We start from the raw sequence: 27,148 nt of genomic DNA on the forward strand, positions 1-27,148 counted from the left end.
ATGTATCTCCATTTTCATTCCCTGCGCCAATTACTCCATTAGTCTGTTCAATTACATGTACTGCGTATCTCGCACGAGCTGCATCCGCGATGTTGCGCGACGATGATTGAACTGACAACTATATATGAGAATCAAAAGATAATAAACGAAATGATTACCTTTCCATTACACAACAAATGTTTTTGATGCGCTAATTTTTGCTTGAAACATTACGTAATATTAAAACAGGATAATTCTTTTACTTATAAATCTGTCTATTTGGCTTGATTAATTTAATATATTAGTACTGTTTTTTAGATTGGAAATTAAGCTGTAAATAGACAAATAGACAAAGAATATTAAATTTCTTTATTATTATACCTTTACGGTATAATATACGTTACGATGTACATGAATCTTTTTACCAAGCTATATTGTTTTTATTTGTTCAATTTTAGTATCGAATAAAGTAGAATAATTACTTAATACTATTATTTTTTTATGCTTATACAGAATTATTAAAAAGATATGAAATGCGCAAATATGTATGTTATTTATCTATTATTGCTTACACAATGGCCCACGTACAGTGCCATCTTGTATGTAGGTGATAAGTAAAAGCTTATAACTTATAAGTTACCTACCTAATAGCAAAAAGACTTACTAAAAGATTAGTTTATTTTAAGTTTTTTCAACACACACAACTCACAATCAATTATACATATATATTATTAAAATATTATATCAAATCACATATTAATATCAAACAAATCCGTTTATGTTGATTTTACCGAAGAAGTAACTTTGGATTTGCTTTATTTTGTTTTCAGATACGACGATCGCACTAAGAGCATATACTCAGAAACATACATAAAGCACATTGATCGACGAAGATCAAGTGAGTTTGGCAGCAGTCTTTGAGACGAAACAATGTTCCCAAGGTTCTAAGCGATTGCAAGAAATACACGTCTCTGTAGACAACACTCACATACATATCATATATAAATGCGCGCGTGCGCCAATTTAAACATGATCATACATACGCACAAAATTAACACACACACATACACACACGCGCATACACATAATCCTGCCGAAACATTATCCTCCACCACTTTGCCAAATAAGCGAAAACGAAGAGGATAGAGAAGAATTCACCGTTTTTTTTCACGGTGACTATAAACACGCGCGAATATACCGAATATATCTCGCATAAAGTTCGAGACACGCATATGTATACATAGATTATGTCGTATTGCCAAAGTTAGATTTTTAAGTAAGCTTTCATAGCCAATGAAAAGTATGTCGTGCTTTGTGAGGATTAATAAAATCGTGCCTGTGGAGGAACGAAGGAGATTCCGACTGAACGACAAACTTTGCTGATGAACACTTCGCGAGAGAAGAGACGTACCGCTTTTGCGAATATTTGGTAGGATATCTGAACAAATATAACTTTGAAAAGCCACGATAGAGAGCCCACAGTCCTGTAAATCTCTTAATGTATTTTCTTTCAAGTCGAAGATGTAGCTCTTTTCCCTCTTCGATGGCTTCTTTTTGATCTGAATCTCGCGGTTTTACTGACAAAATTGCTTTTCCTTTATAATGCTATATTACGATGATTCCTGCAATATATGTTTCCTGCAATAAATTCGTTCTATTTTTGAGAAATAATTTGACTTGACTAGTTATGAAATATTTATATTTATATTACAGGACGTTTTATTAGATGTGTATATCAAGACAATAAAAATAATTCATTTCCATAAAAATATATGCATACACGCATAGTAAAATTGAAATGAGAATACGATTAATTCTATAACAACAATACTCATTTATAAATATAAAAGTAATGATATACATATATTTATTTAACTTAATTCAATTTATTTTATTTATTAATTTTTTATTTAAAATGATACATATTCACAATGATCCTATAAGTATATGTTATTGTTTAAATATCGTTTTTTGTGGTTAACGTATCGTTTCGAGCAAATTGTTAAATTAAACAAATATTTACTATAGTTTTAAAATTAATGAACTAAAAAAAAAGTGTGTGTGAGAATTATATGTTATTAAAAGAGAAAAAGATAGATACGGAATGGTCCAGATACCGTTTTAATAAGAATTAGTTAATCCGACACTAAGTCAATATAATATATATATAAAGATTTATTATGTTGAATCCATACGTCTCTCTTTAGATCGCGATCAAACGAATGAGATTACTTGATTATTTTTGTTTTGGGTATATAATAAGTTATAGAATTTTCACGTTGAATTTTACCTTTGTAATTCCGGTCAAGTTCCAACCGGCTGGCATTATACCATGTACGTCTCTCATAACTGAGATACTGATAATGTTGAATTTCAAGATTATAAAGGATAATGTTCTATTAGAATTGGTCTATACACAATCCTGCAACTAAGATTTAAAAACATACTTTTAAGTAGCTAAATATTAATTTGTGAATTATGTCTTTAAAAATTTTAGTTGAGCAATGATTGCATCAACAGTTAAGTGCATAAACTGGTACTTGTGGTATACATAGATATATATATTATAACATTACATTGTATTTTTATAACTTGTCGAAAGAGTATAATCTTTGCTAATTCAATTATTGCGTTACACTTTAGTTATGAATATCAAAAGATGCTTTTAACCCAATTATAGCCATTGCAAACATAAAGTTTTTGCCAATTTATTTTACTGTTGATTTTATTGATATCTCATCGGCATTGATACTACGAAATTAACATCTTATAAATAATATAATTAAAAACTTTCTCAGGATTGTGTAATTGTTATGGATGAAATCTTTAAACGTTCGATTATCTTCTGCTATACAGAAAAGGCTATGTAATTGGTATAACAACAAGTCACAACAACAGTATTGTCGAGAATATATTACACGAAAACGCGAATTATATCGTGACGTATTGTGAACGCAACTCGGCGATTTGAGGATCTAATTTTTATGTAGGTAATATCCAGATTAATTCGTTCCAAATAATGTTTGTCATTGAACCAAACAGTGTTGAAAAAAGCGCAACGTTGTGACTTTTAGTTTTTACAAATATATATATAAGTAGGTAACATGGTTTCTTTCTCGTTCTTATCGTGATAACTGTTACTCCCAATCGGAGAGCGAAAGAGAGAGAGAGAAAGAGAGAGAGAGAGAAAGAGAGAGAGAGAGAGAGATGGAGGGAGAGAGAGGGAGAGAGAGGGAGAGAGAGGGAGAGAGAGGGAAAGAGAGGAAGAGAGAGGGAGAGAGAGGGAGAGAGATAGAGAGAGAGGGAGAGAGAGAGAAAGAGAGAGGGAGAAAGAGAGGGGGAGAGAGGGAGAGAGAGGGGAGGGAGAGAGAGAGAGAGAGAGAGAGAGAGAGAGAGAGAGAAGGGGGAGGAAGAGAAGGAGTGAGAGATAGTTAATTCCTTACTGCTTAAGGATTCTCTCATTTGCGAAAGTTACTATTCGGATATGTTGTACTAAACAGGATTTACGAGCAAATCGTCGCTAACTCTTGTTAGACAGATTCAGTATTTTCTGTTTCTAAACGGCACGCGAATGTTGATTTCCTTTGATCAAGCGATAAACGAAGAAGAAACGGTTGAAAGAACTCACCTTCCAGAATGGCGAAGTAGCGATTGTGAGCTTTTATTCGAGTTCAATGAGCATACGCGCGTTTATTTATATCTTTTGTTTCTTAGTCGCGTTAATTGTTTTCAGCAAAAATCACATCAATAAGTATCAATATCTTAAGTCCCCGTGATATTCGTAACACCGATCTGGAATCTAGTCATTCAAATATATATGTGTAGAATCGATAATATAATACAATCTTCAATAATTACTGCAATATTGGATGATTGGCAATAGCGACGAATTATACAATGTTTTCGATCTTTAGTTGCAGTTACATCTGTTACATATTTACAATCGAACGTGGCACAATTATATGTATGTATAATGCCACGCTAATTTTTTTTGCCAATTTTATCGTCACAGTAATTGATTAAAAGAAAATATTTAGTACCTATGTACAGTAAAGAGAAAATGCTCGATAATGTTGTTACTAATAATCTTCGCCTTCGGCTATCGCAAACTTAAGCAGTTCCAATTTTGATCAGAAATGATTAATCGCAATAATAACTTTAATTGGATTATTGAATTTGCTTGTTAAACATTGAAAACTATTAATTGTAATAATAAAATTTCAAATTCAGTTTTATACTTATTGTATAACTAACCGAAATGCTTTAGTTTTGTTTGTTACATTTTGTTATTTAAAAAATTTTTTTGTCACTTAAATATCAAATATAATAATTGTAAAAAAGAAATATGGTTACTCATTTCTGATATCGATATTTACACAATCGCCAGTAAGAAACATATACATATTTACTATTTAAGTTAAATAACGGGCAATATATGTCGCAACACTGACAAAAAATTTAATCAACGTAATTATCGTAATATAGTACAACAAAAATATCTGCAAAGCCGGCTACGCAAAGTTCGTTTTTTTTATCTTCATTAATAGTTAGCTGTAAAGAGCAATTATTCCCTTACAGAAAAGTATTACTGACTAAATACTTAAAATCTCAGTAATTTAATACTGTCAATATTTATTTGGGAAATACTGGGAAAATACTGGTAGTGATAAATATTATAGGTAGTGATTAATATTACACAGAACTACTGGTGCTTAGTATTGAATTACTCACCAATATTTCGATTTCCGATATTTACCCGGCATAAAAAAAAATTATTTTTTTTTCGAAATTGTATTACTATTTTATAACTAAATTTGTTTCTTAAAATGCAGTCTATAATTATAAATATTTTCTCGTATTTGAAAAACACACTTACCTTGGTGGGATCGAACTCGGGACCTCTGGATCGTGAGCTAACTGCTTTACGTGGAAGACTATTTCTTAATTTGATGTAAGTGTTATATATAGTCTACATGTGTCATAACCAGCGCAAATATATAATTTTTCAAAAAGCATCTTAAGAAACAAATTCAGTTTAAAAAGAGTAATAAAATTTTAAATTGGATATAATAAGAATGATATCCGCAATATTATTTCAAAACTTGTACACTTTTATCACGACGAATTAGTACAGATCTTCATATAAAATGTATTTGTGCATTACTTTCATCTCTCTTCCTTAATATTATCAGGAATTACTCATTATAATGTTTCTATACAAATTGTAGTACTGGTCAATGATTAATTTCATATGGAATATTCCGTTCAGTACTTGAGTATTAACATTAAAATACTGGCCAGTGATTTATTACACACGGAATTTTCGGTCCAGTACTTCAGTACTAACATTGAAATACTCATCAGTAATTCAACACAAGTATTTATTACACAAGTATTTATCACTTAGTATTAAATGCATTCTTATCAGAAATTTAATACTAAGTATTCAATACTCGTCCTGTATTGAATACTACTTTCATAAATTACTGACCAGTAATAAAATACTGTGCAATACTTGGATCACAGTGATTCAAGTACTAATAAATACTTAATTTTAGTATTATTAATACACAAAATAAGTATTTATTACTAACCAGCTAGTAATACTTTTTTGTAAGGGTTATCATTGCGGAAAATGAATCTTCTCTTGCAATAAAAGGGAACAGAGTCGATGCAACAACGTCACTTTCTCGTATAAATCGCTTGTTGTATTAATGTAAATTTGTATACAGTTTTTATTTTAATTTATTCAATTTTAAATTTGCCTTTTTTTTGCGTCAATTTATGATTTCCTCTAAGTTATTGTATATTTTATATTAAACAATAATTTAAAACGTTATGTTATACACACATATGCAATTATTATCAAATAATTTTCAAATAATTTACATACTAATTTTATGCTCGTTTTCATAAAATATAGTACTTTCAAAAGAGAAGAGAAAAATAATTAATAATTTGATATCAGAACTTAGTTTATACATGCATATATGTCGATCAATATAGAAAGTTTGTTTAGATCATTATATGTATATGATACTATTGTATATGTATGTACATTATTGCTTTTCTTCTGTGATAAAAATTAGGAAACTTGTCGAATTTTATTATTCATTATTGTACATAGTTTGTAAATATGTACGTATATTATTTCGTATTATTTCGTAAAAAAAAAGAAAAATAATACTGAAAAGACTAGTTGTGCAATAATTATACTGAAAAATGTATTGTTCTGTTTTGATAACTATTTCTTAGTTCTAAAGGCGTATTAACAATCAAATATAATGTATCGATCATAGGACGTGTAAGCTATAGACAAACGATATAAGTAGGAATTAACGCATTTTGTTCTATTACTTTTTTATCTGTTATGTCGCAACGTGGTATCGCGCGCGCGGTTAACACAGTATTAATATCATCAATTTATTTGTTCGATTTCTTTGTATTATTTTTTGGATTTTTACTTCTGTTAAAAAGAAAAAAAGAAGACAATATAAGAAAAATGCAATCACTAAGCAATAAGGTAAATCCATATTATGCCTATTTATGTAGAGGCCTGAAAAATCATTTATTATATTTGAAAGATAATTTATTTGCAAGACATATTTTAATAGTATTTTATCTAGGACATATCAACGCCACGTTGCGAGAAAATGTGCACAAATATTTTGTACAAATAATAACGATTTCTCTCTTGCACATGTTGTAAAATATACATTACAGAAAAATTCCTAAGAAGCATGTTAAGTGAATCACAAATTAATTGTAAATAAAAAACCGTGTGTCTGTTAATTAAAAGTATGAATCAGCTTGAGAAACAGTTGTTTACTATTGTAAATTCATAAAATGTATATTTATATACTTATATTATAGGGGAGACAGGCGGCAAAGTCGTCACTTACAATTATCTCGAAATCTGTATGTTGTGTGAACTCGCCATTAATATTGTAAACACTGCTTATAGTGCCCATGTGACCAACAGAGTTTAGTGAGATTATATGCCATGTTGTGATTTTTATTAAAGCAAACGTGTTTTAAGAGGTCAAAAGTAAAATTTTTTACGCGTCGAAAATTTTTAATATTTTAAATATTATTTTATCTCCGAATCTCAAGATAAGTGATTCTGAAAAGTAATGCATGCTGCGTGTGCTCAGAGATAACAGAGAATAGAGCTGACGAGAAACAGTGCATTTCGTGCGAGCATAGGGCACATAAATGCGTGCGCTTTTCTTGTAATTATTTTCCGCCATTTGGTTTTTAATTAATGTTTTCATTTTTCTATTAAAAAATAATTAATAAAATGTATCCTATCATTTTTCATGATCGGAATTATGAATTTTCATTTAAAATCCTGTCCGAGAATGGAGTGACGACTCCGCCCCGATAATTTTGACATTCAATTTTTGCACCTTTAAATTGTCGTTTTCACTCTATACCAGTTGAACAAAGCGACACGACGTAGACTAAAAATGTCCGTATAAATTTTGTAGCCAAGGGTTCACTCTTTACAAGGGTATACCACATTTTACTAAAATTATTTGCTTTGTTGTTAAAAAATCGACATCGAAAAAATAGTGACGACTTCGCCCCGGTCTCGGTCTCCCCTACATTTATATTTCGAATAGAAGGACATACATGCGACACCAAATGCTTTTATCCGACCTTTATTCTGTTCTTTTTTTAGTCATAATATCATCAATATTTACAATTTATTTAATATTAAAAATTGATATATATTAATTTTGTTTAAAAAGACTTTCTTATATACTGTGAGAACTTCCAAATTCTACTATTTTAACCGAATTATATTATTTAGTTTTTAAATTAATAAATATAATTTCTTAACTTTAAGTTAAATTGTATTTAAACTTATGCAGAGAGTATATAAATATGGTAAGGTAAAGGTACCAATATCCGGACACTTAAGCATAGGAAATGTACCAATACCTGGACACGTATCTGTGTCTGGATACCTTTAAAAAAATATAAATTTATGAAAATAAACGTTTGGATATTATAATTGAAGTTTCAAACTACAAGAAAAAATACTTTTATCTTTGATTTTAATTCGCGTTATACTTATAAATAATAAAGGTGTCCGGATATAGGTACATGTCCGGGTATTGGTACCTTTACCTTATCTCTTTCCTCTGATGCAAGGTAATTTGAAGAATAATGCATTTTCTTTTAAAGAAGCTTTGTTCTCTAAGAGCTTTATATAAATCTTATTAAACAGAAATTTTATTTGAATACTACAATATATATTTTTTTATTTTTAAAGTTTATTTAATATTATATACCTTTTTTTTGTATAGGTACATATTTGATATTTAATACATATTATTTGATTATATATTTTTTATTTAATACATGCGCAAAAGTTAAAAAGTGGATTATAAAAAATTTATTTTTATATGTTATTTTCTCTTTTTCTTAATTTACACATTGCAATTATTAATAGAATGGATAAGGGTTCATGCACAATGAGAGGAATAAGGAACAAGGAATTAAACAGGGGGATTTCCGTGTCTTGAAAGAAGATGCGACTATGAATTTTCCTCTATGTTTAATTCCTTATTCCTTATTCCTCTCATTGTGCATGAGTTCTAAAAATATGTATTATTTTTTTCCTAATATCACACACGCACACGCACACGCACACGCACACGCACACGCACACGCACACGCGCACGCACACACACGCGCGCGCACGCATATATATGTACATATATTTTTCGATAAGAAACACCAGTATTATACCAGTATTATTATTATCGATGCGTTTGAGAATATATGTTCCTTTGCTTTTAATTTTCTTTCATGTCACACATAGGCTAGCATTGGTTATTAAGGTATATGAACAGACTTCAGATTTTCTTTGTAAATACATATGAAAACAAAAGTAGTAATATGATTATAATTAATTTTAAAGTTTTGGATTTACATATATATTATTTATTTCTTGTAATCTTTCTTTGGTGAATTTTTCGTTATAAATATACGATGAATTTATAACAGATTTAAATATCGACATACAATAATATGATAGTAATGCCAACATTAATGTAATATTAACATTTTGCAAGAAAACATCTGCGTTATTTCAAAGTCTAATATTGTGGTTTTATAAAATGAGTTTTATAGAAACCTATTGCTTCCTGATAGAGGAAGCTTTGTGATGAGTGTATGAAGTTAGCCCCCCTTTTTTTGAAATTCATATTTTTGAAAGTTGTTCCAGGTTGTTCTGACTTTGTACTACATTGTTCCAAAACGATATTCCTTAATTCCAAACAGTTTTTAATAAAATAAAAAAAAACGATTTTTTTGGCTGGCCCCCCTTTTTTCGAAAATCGAAATTTTTTTTATCGCTACAGATTGTTCTAGTTATTCCAAATATTGTTCCAAAAGGACAGATCCTTAAATCAAACCGAAAATCCAGAAAATAAAAAAAACTATTTTCCGTTGGCCCCCCTTTTTTCAAAAATCGAAAATTTTTTTATCGCTACAGATTGTTCTAGTTGTTCCAAACATTGTTCCAAAGTATTAATTCGATTAGTTAAAAAAACTTTAAGAGATATTGAAAACAGAAAAAATTTTAAAATAACAGTTATTAGCCATTTATTCGTAAACAAAATGATTTACAAAACTGTCGATCTAGAATATATTTCAAACCGCTTAGAACAACTCAGAACGAAATTTTTAAGCCCAAAACAAGAACCTAAAGGGTACTTTACTCTTCATCGGAAATATTATTTTTTGATTTTCTTCGTTAAAAATTTTGTTCCAGGCTTCCCGCTTTAAAACTATCGCGTTCTCCACTGGAACAACTGAGAACAAAATTTTTAAGACCAAAACAAGAACCTAAAGGGTACTTTACTCTTCATCGGAAATATTATTTTTTGATTTTCTTCGTTAAAAATCTTGTTCCAGGCTTCCCGCTTTAAAACTATCGTGTCCTCCACTGGAACAACTCAGAACAAAATTTTTAAGACCAGAACAAGAGCCTAAAGGGTACTTTACTCTTCATCGGAAATATTATTTTTCGATTTTCCTCGGTAAAAATCTTGTTCCAGGCTTCCCGCTTTAAAACTATTGTGTTCTCTACTAGAAAAATTCAGAACAAAATTTTTGAGACCAGAACAAGAACCTAAAGGGTACTTTACTCTTCATCGAAAATATTATTTTTTAATTTTTTTTGTTAAAAATCTTGTTCCAGGCTTCCCGCTTTAAAACTATCGTGTTCTCCACTGGAGTAACTCAGAACAAAATTTTTAAGACCAGAACAAGAGCCTAAAGGGTACTTTACACCTCATCGAAAATATTATTTTTTAATTTTCTTCGTTAACAATCTTGTTCTTAGCTTCCCGCTTTAAAACTATCGTGTTCTCCACTGGAAGAACTGAGAACAAAATTTTTGAGACCAGAACAAGAGCCTAAAGGGTACTTTACTCTTCATCAAAAATATTATTTTTTAATTTTCTTCGTTAACAATCTTGTTCCTAGCTTTCCGCTTTAAAACTATCGTGTTCTCCACTGGAGCAACTCAGAACAAAATTTTTAAGACCAGAACAAGAGCCTAAAGGGTACTTTACTCTTCATCGAAAATATTATTTTTTAATTTTCGTTAACAATCTTGTTCTTAGCTTCCCGCTTTAAAACTATCGTGTTCTCTACTGGAACAACTCAGGACAAAATTTTTAAGACCAGAACAAGAGCCTAAAGGGTACTTTACTCTTCATCGAAAATATTATTTTTCGATTTTCTTCGGTAAAAATTTTGTTCCTAGCTTCCCGCTTTAAAACTATCGTGTTCTCCACTGGAAGAACTCAGAACAAAATTTTTGAGACCAGAACAAGAGCCTAAAGGGTACTTTACTCTTCATCGGAAATATTATTTTTCGATTTTCTTCGGTAAAAATCTTGTAAAGTACCCTTTAGGTTCTTGTCCTGGTCTCAAAAATTTTGTTCTGAGTTGTTCCAGTAGAGAACACGATAGTTTTAAAACGGGAAGCCTGAAACAAGATTTTTAACCAAGAAAATCAAAAAATAATATTTCCGATGAAGAGTAAAGTACCCTTTAGGCTCTTGTTCTGGTCTTGAAAATTTTGTTCTGAGTTGCTCCAGTGGAGAACACGATAGTTTTAAAGCGGGAAGCCTGGAACAAGATTTTTAACGAAGAAAATCAAAAAATAATATTTCCGATGAAGAGTAAAGTACCCTTTAGGTTCTTGTTTTGGGCTTAAAAATTTCGTTCTGAGTTGTTCTAAGCGGTTTGAAATATATTCTAGATCGACAGTTTTGTAAATCATTTTGTTTACAAATAAATGGCTAAAAACTGTTATTTTAAAATTTTTTCTTTTTTCAATATCTCTTAAAGTTTTTTTAACTAATCGAATTAATACTTTGGAACAATGTTTGGAACAACTAGAACAATCTGTAGCGATAAAAAAATTTTCAATTTTTGAAAAAAGGGGGGCCAACGGAAAATAGTTTTTTTTATCTTCTGGATTTTCGGTTTGATTTAAGGATCTGTCCTTTTGGAACAATATTTGGAACAACTAGAACAATCTGTAGCGATAAAAAAAATTTCGATTTTCGAAAAAAGGGGGGCCAGCCAAAAAAATCGTTTTTTTTATTTTATTAAAAAACTGTTTGGAATTAAGGAATATCGTTTTGGAACAATGTAGTACAAAGTCAGAACAACCTGGAACAACTTTCAAAAATATGAATTTCAAAAAAAGGGGGGCTAACTTCATACACTCCTTTGTGATGGTGAAAAAAATTTTTTTCGAGATTTTGATGGAAATAGGTTTAGAATGTTCCAAAATGTCGAGAAATCGTATTAGTAAAAAATGTCCGGAAGTATGTATGTATGTGTGTGTGTACGGATTTTTTGTACACGCATCTACTTCTACAATTTTTTAGATATCGGGATGCATTTTTTTTTTAATCGATAGAGTATCATAGAAAGTATGTTCTCCTCAAATTTTATTAAAATTGGTTGACCGGTATAGATTTTATTCAAATTTTTTTTAAATATAGAAAAGCGTGTTTTATCCTATAGCTTTCTCAATATTTGATATAGCGATCTATATCTAATTCTATTAACTTTTTCAGTTTTTTTCTACTCTTATTTCATATATAATTAATTAAGATTTGGTTAATTAGTTCTGGAGTTACAGACATTTCGTACATACATAGAACCCTGATAAAGTTTAGTCTAATCAACCAAATTTTTTATATATGAAATAGGGGTGGAAAAAACTGAAAAATTTGGCTTTCTCTATGAGGAAGCCAAAAAAATAAATATTAATAATTATACATTAAATAAAATAAAAGCTTCCTGTAATAATGAGGAAGCAATGTACAAGTTTGTAATTTGCACCTTTTAATTTTATATGTAATATCTCGATTTAAAATGGCTATAATTGAAATAATGGTAATTATGCAGTATAGGGGAGGCACCTCCGATGACCTTGACCTTGACATATGTTGTCAAGGTCAATCTCCTGAGTGACCTTCAGAAGGTTTTAGCCGTCGCTCGTTTTTTATTAAAAAGTTATTAACAAAAAAAAGTTTGGCGACCTCACCGATTTCAATGACCTTGATATATGTTGTCAAGGTCATGACCACGAGTGACCTTCAGAAAGTTTTAGCCGTCGCTCGCTATTCGTTAAAAAGTTATTAACAAAAAAAGTTTGGAAAGTATAGCATATATAGGTGCATATATAGGTTAGTTGACGCGCTTTAAACACTTAAATACTTTTAAAGCGCGTCACTAACCTACATAGGTACGATTTACTGCTTTAAATGTTGTGTTTTGGTAAAGCAGCGATTTTTTCGCAAAATAATGTATTCTCTGCTTTAACAAAATATTTCAATTTATCAACAATTTACTGTTTTAAATGTTGTGTTTTGGTAAAGCAGCGACTTTCTCGCAAAATAAATTATTCTCTGCTTTAAAGAAAAACGTAATATTAGTCGTTTATGCCTCTCAGTACTTAAAATAACTGCTATATTTTCGAAACTTTTTTTGTTTATAACTTTTTAATAAAAAACGAGCGACGGCTAAAACCTTTTGAAGGTCACTCAGGAGGGTGACCTTGACAACATATGTCAAGGTCAAGGTCATCGGAGGTGCTTCTCCTATACTGCATAATTACCGAAATAATTTCAGTATTCACAATTCTTAATTGAATCATAAAAGGATTTATGCAAAAATTAATGCAACTTACGTTTTAAGTTTTAACCGTATTAATAAATTCGATTTTTTCATTTCTCTTTTTAATTGCGTACATATACGTATAAGTAAGAGTTATACGCATCTATATTGAAATTATTATTATTAAAATACCTAAACGAAGGAAATGTTTTGCTAACATAGCTTATGTTATGTGTTATAGAAAAAAGTCGTTGCTTGCTTCACACAGAAAATCGGCAAATCAGTTTTCCCAAGAAAAGGTCGAACATAACGCGATTTCAGAAAACGGATATGCGCAAAACGAATTACGCAACGTTTCTTTATTTAACAGTATAAAAAGCACGCACAAAATAACGTTATAGATAAAATTAAAATTGCTAAATTGGTTGTCTAATGTAACAATTGACGTTAATGAAACGAGAAGAGTTAGAGTGCCGATATGGATGAAATAAGATTACATAACAAAGATAAAAGCGTTCATTTCTCCTTACAAAGTTTTTCGCCCAAGAACTTTTGGACCAGTCATCCTCTTTTCATTTTTATGAGATTCTCGCGAGAAGTAAGACAAGTAAGTTTGGTAACTTGAAAAGTTTGTAGAAACAAAAAAGAAATGATGGAAGTGGAGGAAACATAAAAAACCAAGTTACAGCATATATATTGCATATGCAAGACACATCCTTAGAGACTATTTTCATTTTTCTATTTTATTTTTATCTCTTTCATCGGTATATCTTTAAACAGAGAGATATAAGGTAAAAGTACCAATGCCGGGACACTTAAGAGTAGGTAAATGTACCAATGCCTGGACACGTACCTATGTCTGGATATCTTTAAAAAAATATATGGAAATAAACGTTTGGATATATACTTTAACTAAAGTTTCAAACTACAAGAAAAAATATTTTCACCTTCAATTTTAATTCGCGTTATACTTATAAATAATAAAGGTGTTTATTAGATATAGGTACATGTCCGGATTTTGGTACGTTTACCTTACATATATATAACGCATCTTTAAAAATTTTTATTTCAGCTTTAGCTTCCTGATCAATATACAGTTAATTTGTTTTTAATTATTTCTCTCTCTTAACTAACTTATCTGCTCTCTATAAGAAGACAGACAATTTCCTAGCAAGTTAAAATAAACCGTTAATTGTTTTCACTCTCCTCAAATAATACTACAATAAACACTTCTATCAAAATCTTTCAGTATGTAAAATGTTAAAACTTAAAATCTCTATCATTGTCAATCGATTAAGATAAAAATAAAAAAATATCATCAAATAATATGTATATTCTTTATTAACTGGATTAAAATCTCGGCTCGAGATTTCCTCGAGCAAATCTTCCGTACAAAAAATATAATTTTTTGTGTTTTGTTATTGATTTTAAAATTCATAAACTCGACATTTTCCATAAGTAATTAAAACAGTTGTTATTTTTAAATTGCTGTTAGTAAGATAATGTAAATTTGAAATATACAAACAATTATTTTCTCTAATACTATTGAAAAGAATAGAATGCCTAAAAACATCAGAAACATTAATAATATGTTTATTGCGCGTTAATGTTATTTCTCTATCTACTTCTCTCTTCTTTAAACACAGTTAGCAACCTTAATGTTGATTGTACATGTGTGTTAATTATAGATGAAATATACAATGATAACATAACAATGCGGATATGCGAATGTAACGGCGTATCTTGCATAATATTATATCTTTTTGCTAACAATCTCCATTTTTTAATATATTTATTAATTTTTATATACTTATAATTCATATAATTAGCTCGTGTTTATTAAATCGTCTGTTCTTGTTTTTCTTTTTTGCACGCGCGCGCGCGCGCGCGCGCGCGTGTGTGTGTGTGTGTGTGTGTGTGTGTGTGTGTGTGTGTGTGTGTGTGTGTGTGTGTGTGTGTGTGTGTGTGTGTGTGTGTGTGTGTGTGTGTGTATTCTCACTACATTTTTATCTTTTTCATTCTTGCTAATGTTGAAAAAAATGAAGAGAACTATTTTAAAACAAGAAAAGGACACGGCGTTAATTTACACAATAATACAATACATATTTTGTTACGAGGAACACAATGAAGAGTACTCGCAATTTCAATAAAAATATGGATTCTTTCGCAAAAGAGAGAAATTTAATTATCATACCAGTATAATAATTATAGCAAAAGGAATACTTTGAGCAGATTCTGCTATCAATAGTTAATGTAACTATAGCTATAAGATATGTCTTATAGCTATAGCTATATAGTATCTTTGAACCGAAATGCGAAAGACGTACATCTCTCAGTTTTCTCTTGGCGACCAAGATTGTCGCGTTCCTATGTGCAAAGAAATCTCCAAATTTTTTGACCTGTTTTTAACAAAAATATCGCACAAATATGAAAGGTTTTCAACAAATTATATGTATGTATATATCCAAGCTGTTAATACATAGTATCTACATACAAATCGTAAGTTATCTTATTCTTCAATAAAGCTTATTAAGCAAACTTTATGAAAATAGAATTTTTAACCAAGCTATTTAAGATATTGACATATATTGTGAGATAAATATACTAAATAAAATTTTTTTTTTTTTTAAATTGATTTAAAATTAATCAAACTTTATCAAAAAGAAACAAGAATTTGGAGACATCCTGTACGATGCGTGTTCGAAAAAAAGCGTAAGGAAATCATAAACAGCAGACAATCAACGGCACTGATAATAAACTTTTTGCTTACATAATGGCATCCGCCATGTGCACATGGTAAATATTGATTATAGTAATAATTACGGTACATTGCAATAAAAGCAAACTAATTTTGAGATTCAACTGAATGTCTTGTGTACATACGGATATAAGTATACCTATATAATTTACCACTGTACAGCAATATATTTAGAATTGTACGATTATGTCTAAAATGTTCAATTCTTTTTTTTCTTATGACTTATTCAATTAAAATTGGTTGAAATATAAAATGATTTTTTCAATTTTGTTTTGATTTTTTTCTACAACTCCAACGTACTCGAACAATTTCTAGAAACTGTTTGGCGAATAATACGGCAAGCATTTTATTCGTCCAGCATTAGTAATAAATTACAATTAACATTAATTTGAATTAATACAGAAAAGTTAATACGTAAAAATTACAAAATTTACATTTCAATGAGAAAAAATTTTCACCGGGACAAAGTTTAACCTTCTGCAGAATATAAAATGATATTATGAATTAGATTTGTATTTTAATATTATTCATATTTTTTTCTTCTTTAGAGCATATATAATAGCATTTAGATTTAATCGATGAGAAAAGAAGATTAATTTTTATTACTATAATACAGAGTATTTTAATAATATAATTAGCAAAGTGAGCAGAATGACGTCAAATGACGTATTAATAACATCTTAATGACATTCCTAACGTCAACAATACATTATTATAAGACGTGTTTAGATGTTATCCTGCTACCTAAAAATTATATTTTTCTTTTTTCAAAATTAGAAAATGCGTTCTATAAATCAAATTCTTGAATTTAACACTAGTGAATATTTGTGCTTTCAATATTATAATTGCATTCCGATTTATTATCACAAGTATTGTCTGTTGAAAGAATATATATATATTTTTTTTATATTTGTAAGAATTGCTACAGTCTCTTCATTACGTTCCTATTCATGGCACCCATGGCATCCTATCCATAGATTTGACAATATATTTACGATAAGTTTCTTATTGTTAGTCTTAACAAGCTCAGGATTAAATAATTATACAAATTTATAAGTTACACTCTATCGCATTTGGCATGTAAACAAGGAATCAATAAAACATCAATAAAAATCAATAAAACAATAAAAAAAAACATCAATAAAACATCAATACGTTACAGAAACTATTTGTAACAATGCTTCTCTAAATGTATGACAGTAGAAGCGATCTGGCGAGGCCGTTGCGCATTGCAGCAACTCTAACACAAACACTTCTGTACTACATATAGCAATGCAGCAGTATAAGGGACGTCAACGATAATTTGATACAACTCCGCAAACTTTGTATGGTAACCACTGGGCACTGCATATAAAATGCGCTGGTTTGTTTTATTTTAAAAATATTTTAATTAATTAAATAATATACGTTAGCCGACAAATTTTTAAACAAATTGTAAATTTCTCGCGGTTCTCTCGCTGCGCTTACTTCATTTGCAGCTGTCATCGTATATTTTGACAGTTATGTGTATCAAGAAGTTAATAGTGTAATAGTAATAGCATAATGTTAAAGTTAAATAGCGCGCGAAGCGCGCGTCTGAGGTATCTAGTATTATAAAATTCTTGTTAACATGTTAATATAAATTCTCTTATTCATATTTTGACGATAACCAGAAGAAAGCCTTACAGCATAGAAAAGAAAAATAATTGAATATATGTGCCTCAATTATATAAGAAAATTTATATCTGATGGCGTATTACTTTATAACATTTTATCTCAATCGTGTTTATTTTACATATAACTAATAGACATCATTAAGTGAAGCAATAACTGAAGAGGTCGAACCGCAATTCCAGGAAGAATAAATCATTTGATTTCCATTCCTATCTCGTTGAAGTTTAATTACCACCGCTGTCGTTATTATAGTGGAATTTTTTTAGCGAAAATTGAAAACAAAAGACGTGTAATCATATATCATCATTGCAAGGCTTTAGAAACATCGACGAGTCGCTTTTTTATTAACAACATTTTTTCATCAGCAGCATGTAGTACCTATACATACTTGATATTTTTTATCAAAGTTTACTCACTGTCCAATTAAGATTGCATTTAATAACAAAACAAAGTCAAAATATTTTTTAATTAATTCTTATTTTTAAGACTTTTGTATTCTTATACATATATTTGTCATCAATTTATTATTATTTAATTGCTACTATTTAATAACCATTCTCAAAAAACTTTCGGCATGAAAAACCAATGATATTATTACATATATAAAGTATTAAAACAATATTTGAAATGTATAAAATTTTTCATCTTTGGCTAATAAAGTATAAAAATCATTGTAGTACATTTTAATTTGTGGCCTTTTGATGACAATTTGATGAAGTCAAACAATGTTTGCTGGTTTTTAACATTGCAGCAGAACGGTATCGTTCTGCAATACCATGTATCGATATATTGTAATGAACTTTAATGACTGAGAAACACGTATTACATTATACATAATATACCTATTTTATAACAATAATATATAAATTAAATAATTGTTAAAACTAAATACTTAATTTTATCAAATAGATTAACAAATAAGATAATTACATTAAGCATAAGATAGTATGTATATGTCTGCCAAAGAGTCTATAATTGTAAGTAATAATATGCAAAACAATAACATCAATTATAATATAAAAACTAAATAACACTTCTAATAATAATATATTACTAGACAATTAATAAAACTTTTTCCTTTATATTTCATCAAATAATTGTATATCAACAATCGATAGGATACGTATCGTCACGAGATTCGAGTTATTCCATTGGCAATCAATGTATCTGTAAAATATAATAGCTTGAATACCAAAAGTCGGTATAATCAAATTTAATATAGATAAAATACAAAATGTACATACAAAGTATGTGCACAATCTGATCTAAGGAGAATAAGTAATATATAAAAATAGGACTAAAAATAAAAGTAATAACAAGAGACTCATACCAGGTTTACTCTATAAATAGAATAAGATATATGTATATGTATACATATAAAGAACTAAAATATTTTTATGAAAGACAAATAATCCGATTGTCCTGATGTCGTTCAAGGAAAACTTTCTTCCTTTTTAATATGTCATCAAGAAAATTCTCCAAGTATGAGTGGATTCTTCTTCTTCTTCTTTTTTATAATATTGTCAAAGATTGATTTACCATATTAAATCAATCTTTGAAATTATTGAATTAACCATAAAACATTATATATCTAAGCCAATATCAATATCTATCGATGAGAAACACACGCGCAATTTGTCATATATTTTATTTTAGTTCTTTGCAATTTCAGGTTATTTAGATAAATTCCGCTATTGTCGAAAAATGATTATTGCACCAAAATAATCTTTATGTATATCTAATGCATTAAAAAGCAATATAGCATAAGCGACATGGATATTATATATTATAGATATTTACAGCATCGAAAGTTGACTTGATCAAAATATATCGATATCGAGCCTTACATTTCGAAGCCTTAATTCTTTCTCACTGTCTTCTCATTTTTTAAATTCAGTAGATTTTAATGCTTAGCTTGGCTGGCAAAGTGAACAGATGGACGCGTATTTGTGCGTCAGAGCAGCTAAGGAGAATCAAGTGAGTAAGATAGAGTGAGAGTTTGAAAGTAGGCCTTCGCTGCTCAGTCAGTTGTCGACTACGTGCCCGAACGATTGGTTGGCATAATGGTGAGTTTTCGAATATTGTTAACCGAATGACGCATTTTCTGTCACTGAAAAGATATAAAGTATTATTAAGCTCTGTACGCAAATACATGTTACATGTTGTTGCATGTGCTACCCGAATTGTTGTCCAACGTCACGTGCATCAATACATTATGTGCAAAAACTGTCCAAAGTGTTCAAAGTGATTTATGTTGTAGAATTATTTCAAGTTAAAGCGCAATTTTTCACGCACTAAAGTAAATGTCTTTTCTTGAAATTTAAATCTTCGATGATGCAGTTATTACTTTGCGACTTGTCGGTCTGTTAAACAGGATAATACGATTCAACAACATTTGAATACTTTGGAATATTATGCGGAAATAGATATTTTACAACAAAAAAAGGACCTACATTTCCGTAGATAATTGTTGCATCTCCTTCCGCCGATGCGATAAAATATCGCCAAGTAATATCACTCTAAAATTTCATTAGAAGTTTTATCTTCTTATGAAGAAGAAAGCTATATTGCGATAGCCGTTGGACTATTACCGCTATTATTCCAATACTTTAAACGTTATTTAGATAAATATTAAATTATTAGAATCAATAATACGCTAGCATAAATGTTTGAAATTACTTTTTATTCTCCGAAAAACCAAACACTACTAAGGCCCAGTTTCACAAGTCTCGATTAACTTTTAATCTTAGATTAACTCACTCTTCGTCTTTTTCTAAGGGGGACGTTAAAAGGAGACGAAGAGTGAGTTAATCTAAGATTAAAAATTAACCGACACTTGGTGAAACTGGACCTAAATAGTTTAATTGTCCAATAATTTCTTGATAAAAGAAATTACATAGATAAAATAAAACATATGCATTAACCATATCATTCTATTGTGTATGTTAACATCTATTTCTAAGTTTATTAATAAAGATTATGATCTTTTACAGCAAAAACCGGTAAACATTCTTTAACATCGCGCGACATCAGATTGTGAAAGTTAACTCTTTCCGACTATGTTTTTGCTATACACTCGTTAAGCATATTTTTCGTCTCCATATAATGATCACTATACTGTATTTCTCAAAAGCTATATATACAACCACGATGGTTGCATTTATTGTTTGTTGTGAGTGTGTATATATATGTGTTCTGATTCTTTAAATCTTTATAGTACTACATATTACATGAAATTATAAATAAAATTTTATTCTAATTTTTTACATAAATTACAAATAATCTAAAGTAAACTTTAGAAAAAAAAATTACGTTTCACGATGAACTAGAATGAGTAGTTTCATTATATCGTTATTACAATCCATATATTTCTACAGAAAAGACTGTTACATTTATAAATCTAGTATTTTAGAGAAAATCTGAAAAAAAAAACACATCGAGAAAAGATTTATGTTCTTACATCAATCACAAATTTCACTACTTCGCATATATCTGAAAGAATGAAGTGGATCGCGAGTATAATGTAGATGTTACGAAAGGATCAGGATTGTGAGAATTAACCAAGTTACTCTTTGACATCAATAATCTAGTCAAGGCTCCTTTTGCAACATTTGCTCATGAATATGAAAAACAACTTCGACATACATCTTGAACTTATTCTTCTTTACGTAATTGAGCAAGCAACGCTTATACATTATTGGAGTAAATGTTTTGCGCTTAAAATGAATAACATCTATAAAATAATTTCTTTGCGCATATTTAATTAATTTTTAGATCTGTAAGCATATTAAAAACACTCGCAAAATGATGTTATATTTATTGAAATTAAATAAAAATTATTTTTATAATTATGTTAACAACTCGTAAAATGTACATCAAGTTTCTAATAATTTGTTGTATATTTATAAAAAATTATGTATACTATGTTATGTTTATATCAAATATGATTTAGATATCTAAAAGTTAACGAAATTGTATACTTCTTAAAAATAATGATATATTTATCTTACTGATAAATGTAATTATAAAGATAACAATTTAAGCATATAAAATAAAAATATCAAATAAGTATCTAATTATGAAGATAATAGTACCAAAATATTTTGAAATAAATTTTTTAAATACATTTAATACGTATAGTGTATTTAATATCAATTAATTTGTAAGACAAAAGAATAAATGTACTTATATTAATAAATAGATATATAAACTTATTATTAAGAAATATGTGATTTAAAACGTTTAATTAATTTTAATTTAATTTTTTTTAACAAACTAAGTAATTTATTTACAAGCCAATATGTAGATACTTTTCTTGGTAATTAATCATACATATATATCTTCTGAGATTTTTTAATCTTTTTTTCTTATTAGAAAATTAACAACTTTTTCATTTATTTAATTTGTATAGCAGTTAAAATAAAAATTTAGTCTCTCTCTCTCTCTCTCTCTCTCTTGATGTTTTTTGTTTATAATTTGTATAATTATTGTACAATTGTTTTTATAGATTGTGCTATTCTGTATGCTGATCGTCATCGGCTTATGTCATTGCAATGATCTTCCGTCAAGGACTGAAGTCGAGAGCTCAATCAACCGAACGATCGAGGAAGTCGAAAAATTGATTCATCAAAACGCCACTTTGCCACATCTTACTAGAAAAGAGATTATTGATATTCTTTTTAACATTACGTCAAAAGATCTCGAGACATACAAAAACAAAACGACAATCGAGGAAGCAAGAAATATCTACCAAAAAGCTTTGATGGTAGTCCTGCCTTATAAGGCAGAAGACGCAAGAGAAAGCATGAAAGATTTATATACCAAACCGCCGATAGTTGAATTAATTGCGGATCCTACAATCAATCCAGAAAACTTGGAAAAGTGGAGAAACAAGAAACTACAGGCAAACGCACTTATAAAAGAAAGACAGCATGATAAACAATCTCTTGAAAATTTTATAGTGACATATGCTCCCCCCCCAGAGAAAAACTTGCCGGATGGAAACCCACTTGCGGAAACGCAATATAAGAATCATAAAGAAACGTATTCGGAAGCACATTCAAACATATCTGTGAAAGAGACATTAAAGTTTGATTCACCAATGAAATTTAGCTTCAACTTGGAAAATCTACAAAAAGAACCAATCTTTACCGAAGAACCAGCAACTACCACTAGGCGACCAGTGTTTCAAGAGTCTTCATTAACCAAAAACGAAGAAGTCTATATAGTATATAGTACGAGTGCAACAACTATCCCCCCTGAAACAGTAAAGATGAAGAAAAATGTTTCAATGCTTAATTTGGGACCAGAAATCACACACACGTCCCGTCCTTTAATATATAATGAAAATATTTTATCTGTTGGCGAATGGCGGTATAATCCGCCAACGACACAAAGTACCACAACGTTAACAAAACTTCCAGATATGTTGTTTAAAAGAATTCACGACAAGCAATCGCCTTTTTCGACTACTACCTCACTAGAAAATATAGCTCCGTCTGCGCCGATTAGCAAAATTAATTACATTCCAGAGATAATTACAACATCCGAAAAGATACCAATCGTTAATGCTGAACAACCAGTTTCTATTTACGTAACACCAATGCCCTTCTCCTTTTCTTCTTCTTCTTCTCCTTCTTCTTCTGAGAAATTAAAATATAATTCCACTTACATTCTAAACTCCGGAGGTTTTCGCAGAATCACAACGAGAGAGAGAGAAAGAGAGACAACAACAACAACAACAACAACAATGCGTTCGGAAGTAATGGAACTACTTGCCTCGATTGGACTTCGACCGGAAAATGCTACAAATGTGGAAGACATATTTAAAAAGAACAAAGAAAGTCTGAAGATGAAATCTGAAATTTCTAATAGTAGTGGTTTAGTCTATACAACTTCTGGTCTGTCAGCTGTTGTGCCTCATTCATCATCGATAACCGCTCAAAACACTTTCGAGAGTCCTGTCTCAGAGATCAAGAAAGGCATGAACAATTTAACACCTGACGTACAATTGTTCTTTCAACGATTTGGTTTGCAAACATCCAATCTAGTAACGACCACAATGTCCACGCTAAAGTCAACTATTAATACAAATTCATATACCAATTTCAAGCCTTTACCAACATCTAAGATAAAAAACGAGGATATGAAAGAATTTTTAGCAAAATTTGGGCTTGGAGTCAGCGATGGCAGACAGAAAAAGGCTATGTCGGCATCAACGGAACGGCCGTCGTTGATCGAGGCTGTTCCAGATAACATGAGGCAGATCCTGGAAAACATAGGCCTCATATCCCGCAAGACATCGAGAACGACACCAAAGATGGAGGATATAGAACCAACAAAGACGACCAAGATTCACATATTCAAGCCTCACGAGGTCTATGTCAAGGACGAAGGGCAAAGAATGAAAATTAATCAACTTTTAGACAAAATCAGATTGGTCCAGGAAGGAAAAGCAAACGCAAAGGACGTGCAAAAAATAGCCGATGATCTGCTTACTACCACAAAAACTCTAAAGGATGGACCGGATCCGTTGAGTCTAGAAGAGATAATTAGAATTTACAACGAAGAGAGAAATGTAAAAAATGAAGTAAAAAGACAACAAAATCCGGAAGAAATTGTTGAAATCACCACCAATGGCGATCGAGCTCTCGCGAATGCCACGACGATGACGAAGACGGCGACGACAACGCCGAGCGGTACTTATAAAAAAATTTATGATATCCATTTTGGGCACTTCGGAATTCTGGGTTGGACGGATTATTCAGGGTCTGGCGAGGATCAGACATGTTAACTAATATGGGAGAAAAGATTATGCAACCTCCCGATTAAATTGATTTATTCTAAAAGACGTCATTACTAAATACATTTTTATATACATTCACTTGGCATAATTTTCTCTGGCTATATCTTCTTTCGCTTTTACTATACCTACTTCTCGCTTTGTATTCCATAACTGTCTGCGAATCCAAATCTAGATTACAAGGATAAGCGTAAAAGAAATCAATAAGTATTAAAATGGCATATATTAATTAACTAATTATTTAGTATAATAATATATTATTGTTTTATGAATTAATCAGGAACACCGCGCCGTAGAAAATATAAGGTAAATTAGCAATTTTTGCAATTAAATTAATAATAAACCACATGCAATAGATAATCATGCAGGTTATATCATTGTTTGTATTCTAAATTAAACAAAGAATCGTGCATTAACAGCGAATCTGGAATAACTTGAATACTTGCAATTTCAATTACGCAATATTTAATTAATACATGTTGATAATTAAGTATATATTAATATATAAGATTTTAAGATGTATAATAAATTACATAAAAGAAGATTTTAAATCAATTATTACGGCTTCATTCGCGTCGAATAATATAATGGTAAATATTATTTACGTAATCCGAACAAAATAAAATTGCGAAATCTCAGCTTTTACATCTAAAACTGCAGACTAACACAACATGATAAATTTTGATATGTTTTGGCATGCAATTTATCTAAGCAATATTTCTCAAACAGGATTTTTGCACGCAGACTTTTCCTTACGCGCATACGTTACTGTCAACTAGATATACAACTTTCATCCTGCGTGCTTGTCTCCGAAACAGTGCGCGTTGCATGTGATGTTGCATGTGAATGCTGGGTGCATGTGCTCGCACGCGAACCGGTTCGTAGCTCGATGTCATCATCATTCCTACCAATCACGCGATGGATAAGCGAATGAAATGTATAATCTACTTTACTCTTCTTCTGAATGATAAAGATGGAATTCAAAGATGTTCTACGAATATATGGATACACTACATGGAAAAAAAAATGAAGTTGTTTCAATTAAACGTCAATGTCACGGGCTGCCACAAGCATTAAATAGTTTATTCAATTGGATATTATTTATATATTGGACCAAATATTTAAATTATTAAAACAATTATCTGACGTGTTTCTTGTTCATTGTGTGTGTGTGTGTGTGTGTGTGTGTGCGTGCGTGCGTGCGTGCGTGCGTGCGTGCGTGCGTGCGTGCGTGCGTGCGTGCGTGCGTGCGTGCGTGCGTGCGTGCGTGCGTGCGTGCGTGCGTGCGTGCGTGCGTGCGTGCGTGCGTGCGTGCGTGCGTGCGTGCGTGCGTGCGTGCGTGCGTGCGTGCGTGCGTGCGTGCGTGCGTGCGTGCGTGCGTGCGTGCGTGCGTGCGTGCGCGCGTGTATGAAATACCCTTTATATTAGCTCTTACTTCATTCTTTTTATCTTTGTCCAAATTTAATTTCTTGTATGTTTAACTTTTTTAAAATTATTTTAGTTTATATCTCAAGTTTGCATCAATAGTTGCGGAATTTATTGTCATTTTATAATATTTACCACTGTTTTTTTAATCACTGTGTGATCGTCGCATTTGTTACTAAAGTACATGAAAATTTTATTTACGAATATATATAACATAAATAATAAATAAAAATAAAATTGAACACCAATTCACTAAAGATCTTGTCGGCAGAATCTGTAGACGTTTCTTCAACAACGACAACGACTACAACCATGATCCCAGTAACTTCAGATTCCACGAAAGACGGTTCAAACTTCCGGGATTCGTTGACATCAGCTCCGGAGTCATCGACATCTGCAAGCACAAATCTAATGGCGCTGGAAGAATCCTTTGGTGGTACCACTCGTGCACCGGATCCTGTTCTACCAACTAAACGAAGAAACGGTCTATATTTTTTCGTAGACTGGAATACTTTTCTTGAGGTCGGCGATGAAGATAGCGAGAAAGTAAACCTCAGATTTCAGCCAAAAGTTGGCGATAGAACGAGATTTCTGCCAGTCAGCGTGCCGTAATTTACAAAAATATACCAATTTTAATACAAAATTATTTTTGAAAAAAGTCAATTTAATCCACATATTCTAATATATTTATCAATTTTACACATTAAAAATATTATACGTATGTGACATTATCTATATATACCTATATTGTATATACGAAAGACGTTTAATAAGTAATGCAACACATTACACATTTTTTTTCTCATTCAAGGTTTGTTTTGTTGCAGTTTTAACTACATCATATATTTTTCCCCAATTATTTGGCTACAAAAATCCATTTTTCGAGATAATTTCCATTTAATTCTATAATTTTATACGCCACCTAGATATGAGGGCCTGTATGTCTTTACGATACCACTCTGATGGGTGAGGAACGACAATTCAGCCTACAGCTTGGATTTTTTATCCTTTTGCCTCTTATCTCTTTGGTCCTCTAAAAGATGCAATCCACGAGAAGATATATGGCAATGACAAGGAAGTTATAGTTAAAGTAAAAAAGTGGCTGACAATGGCTGCGTTCGAACAGCGCGCTATTAGCATAATGCTATACCTATATATAACGTTTTTTTATTTCTTTATTTTACACTAAAATTATTATAATGTAAATAATTATATTAGCTGATATAATTTAATTTCTTCTCATAGCTTCATGTTTAATTCAATTTTCTAAAAAATAAATCGGTTAAAACCGAATGTAATTGTCAAATGCATGTTATAGTACGATTATTAGAAAATATGGCATCATTTGTAACATGCACGTAGTAATTTGT

The 27,148-nt window shown here is 30.4% G+C and overlaps 1 protein-coding gene across 17 annotated transcripts in view; it reads left to right on the plus strand.

The window, feature by feature from the left end:
- The window catches only part of LOC143905626 (octopamine receptor beta-2R), a 64,866-nt gene extending 38,014 nt beyond the window's left edge, over positions 1 to 26,852 (plus strand). For 8 of the 17 annotated variants that reach the window (XM_077421149.1, XM_077421148.1, XM_077421146.1 and 5 more), the window contains 2 exons: positions 22,059 to 24,249; positions 26,050 to 26,852. In XM_077421149.1, the coding sequence (XP_077277275.1) occupies positions 22,074 to 24,249; positions 26,050 to 26,390 (2,517 nt within the window). In that variant the 5' untranslated portion in view covers positions 22,059 to 22,073 and the 3' untranslated portion in view covers positions 26,391 to 26,852. Of the gene's footprint in view, positions 1 to 809; positions 878 to 901; positions 19,618 to 22,058; positions 24,660 to 26,049 lie in introns of those variants that run through there. The other 9 variants (XM_077421157.1, XM_077421156.1, XM_077421158.1 and 6 more) reach the window with 7 other exon arrangements.
- Positions 26,853 to 27,148: the final 296 nt, after the last annotated feature.

This window comes from Temnothorax americanus, unplaced genomic scaffold (assembly GCF_048541705.1).
Source record: "Temnothorax americanus isolate GAGA-0224 unplaced genomic scaffold, ASM4854170v1 Scaffold64, whole genome shotgun sequence".
NCBI classification, from domain to species: Eukaryota; Metazoa; Arthropoda; class Insecta; order Hymenoptera; family Formicidae; genus Temnothorax; species Temnothorax americanus.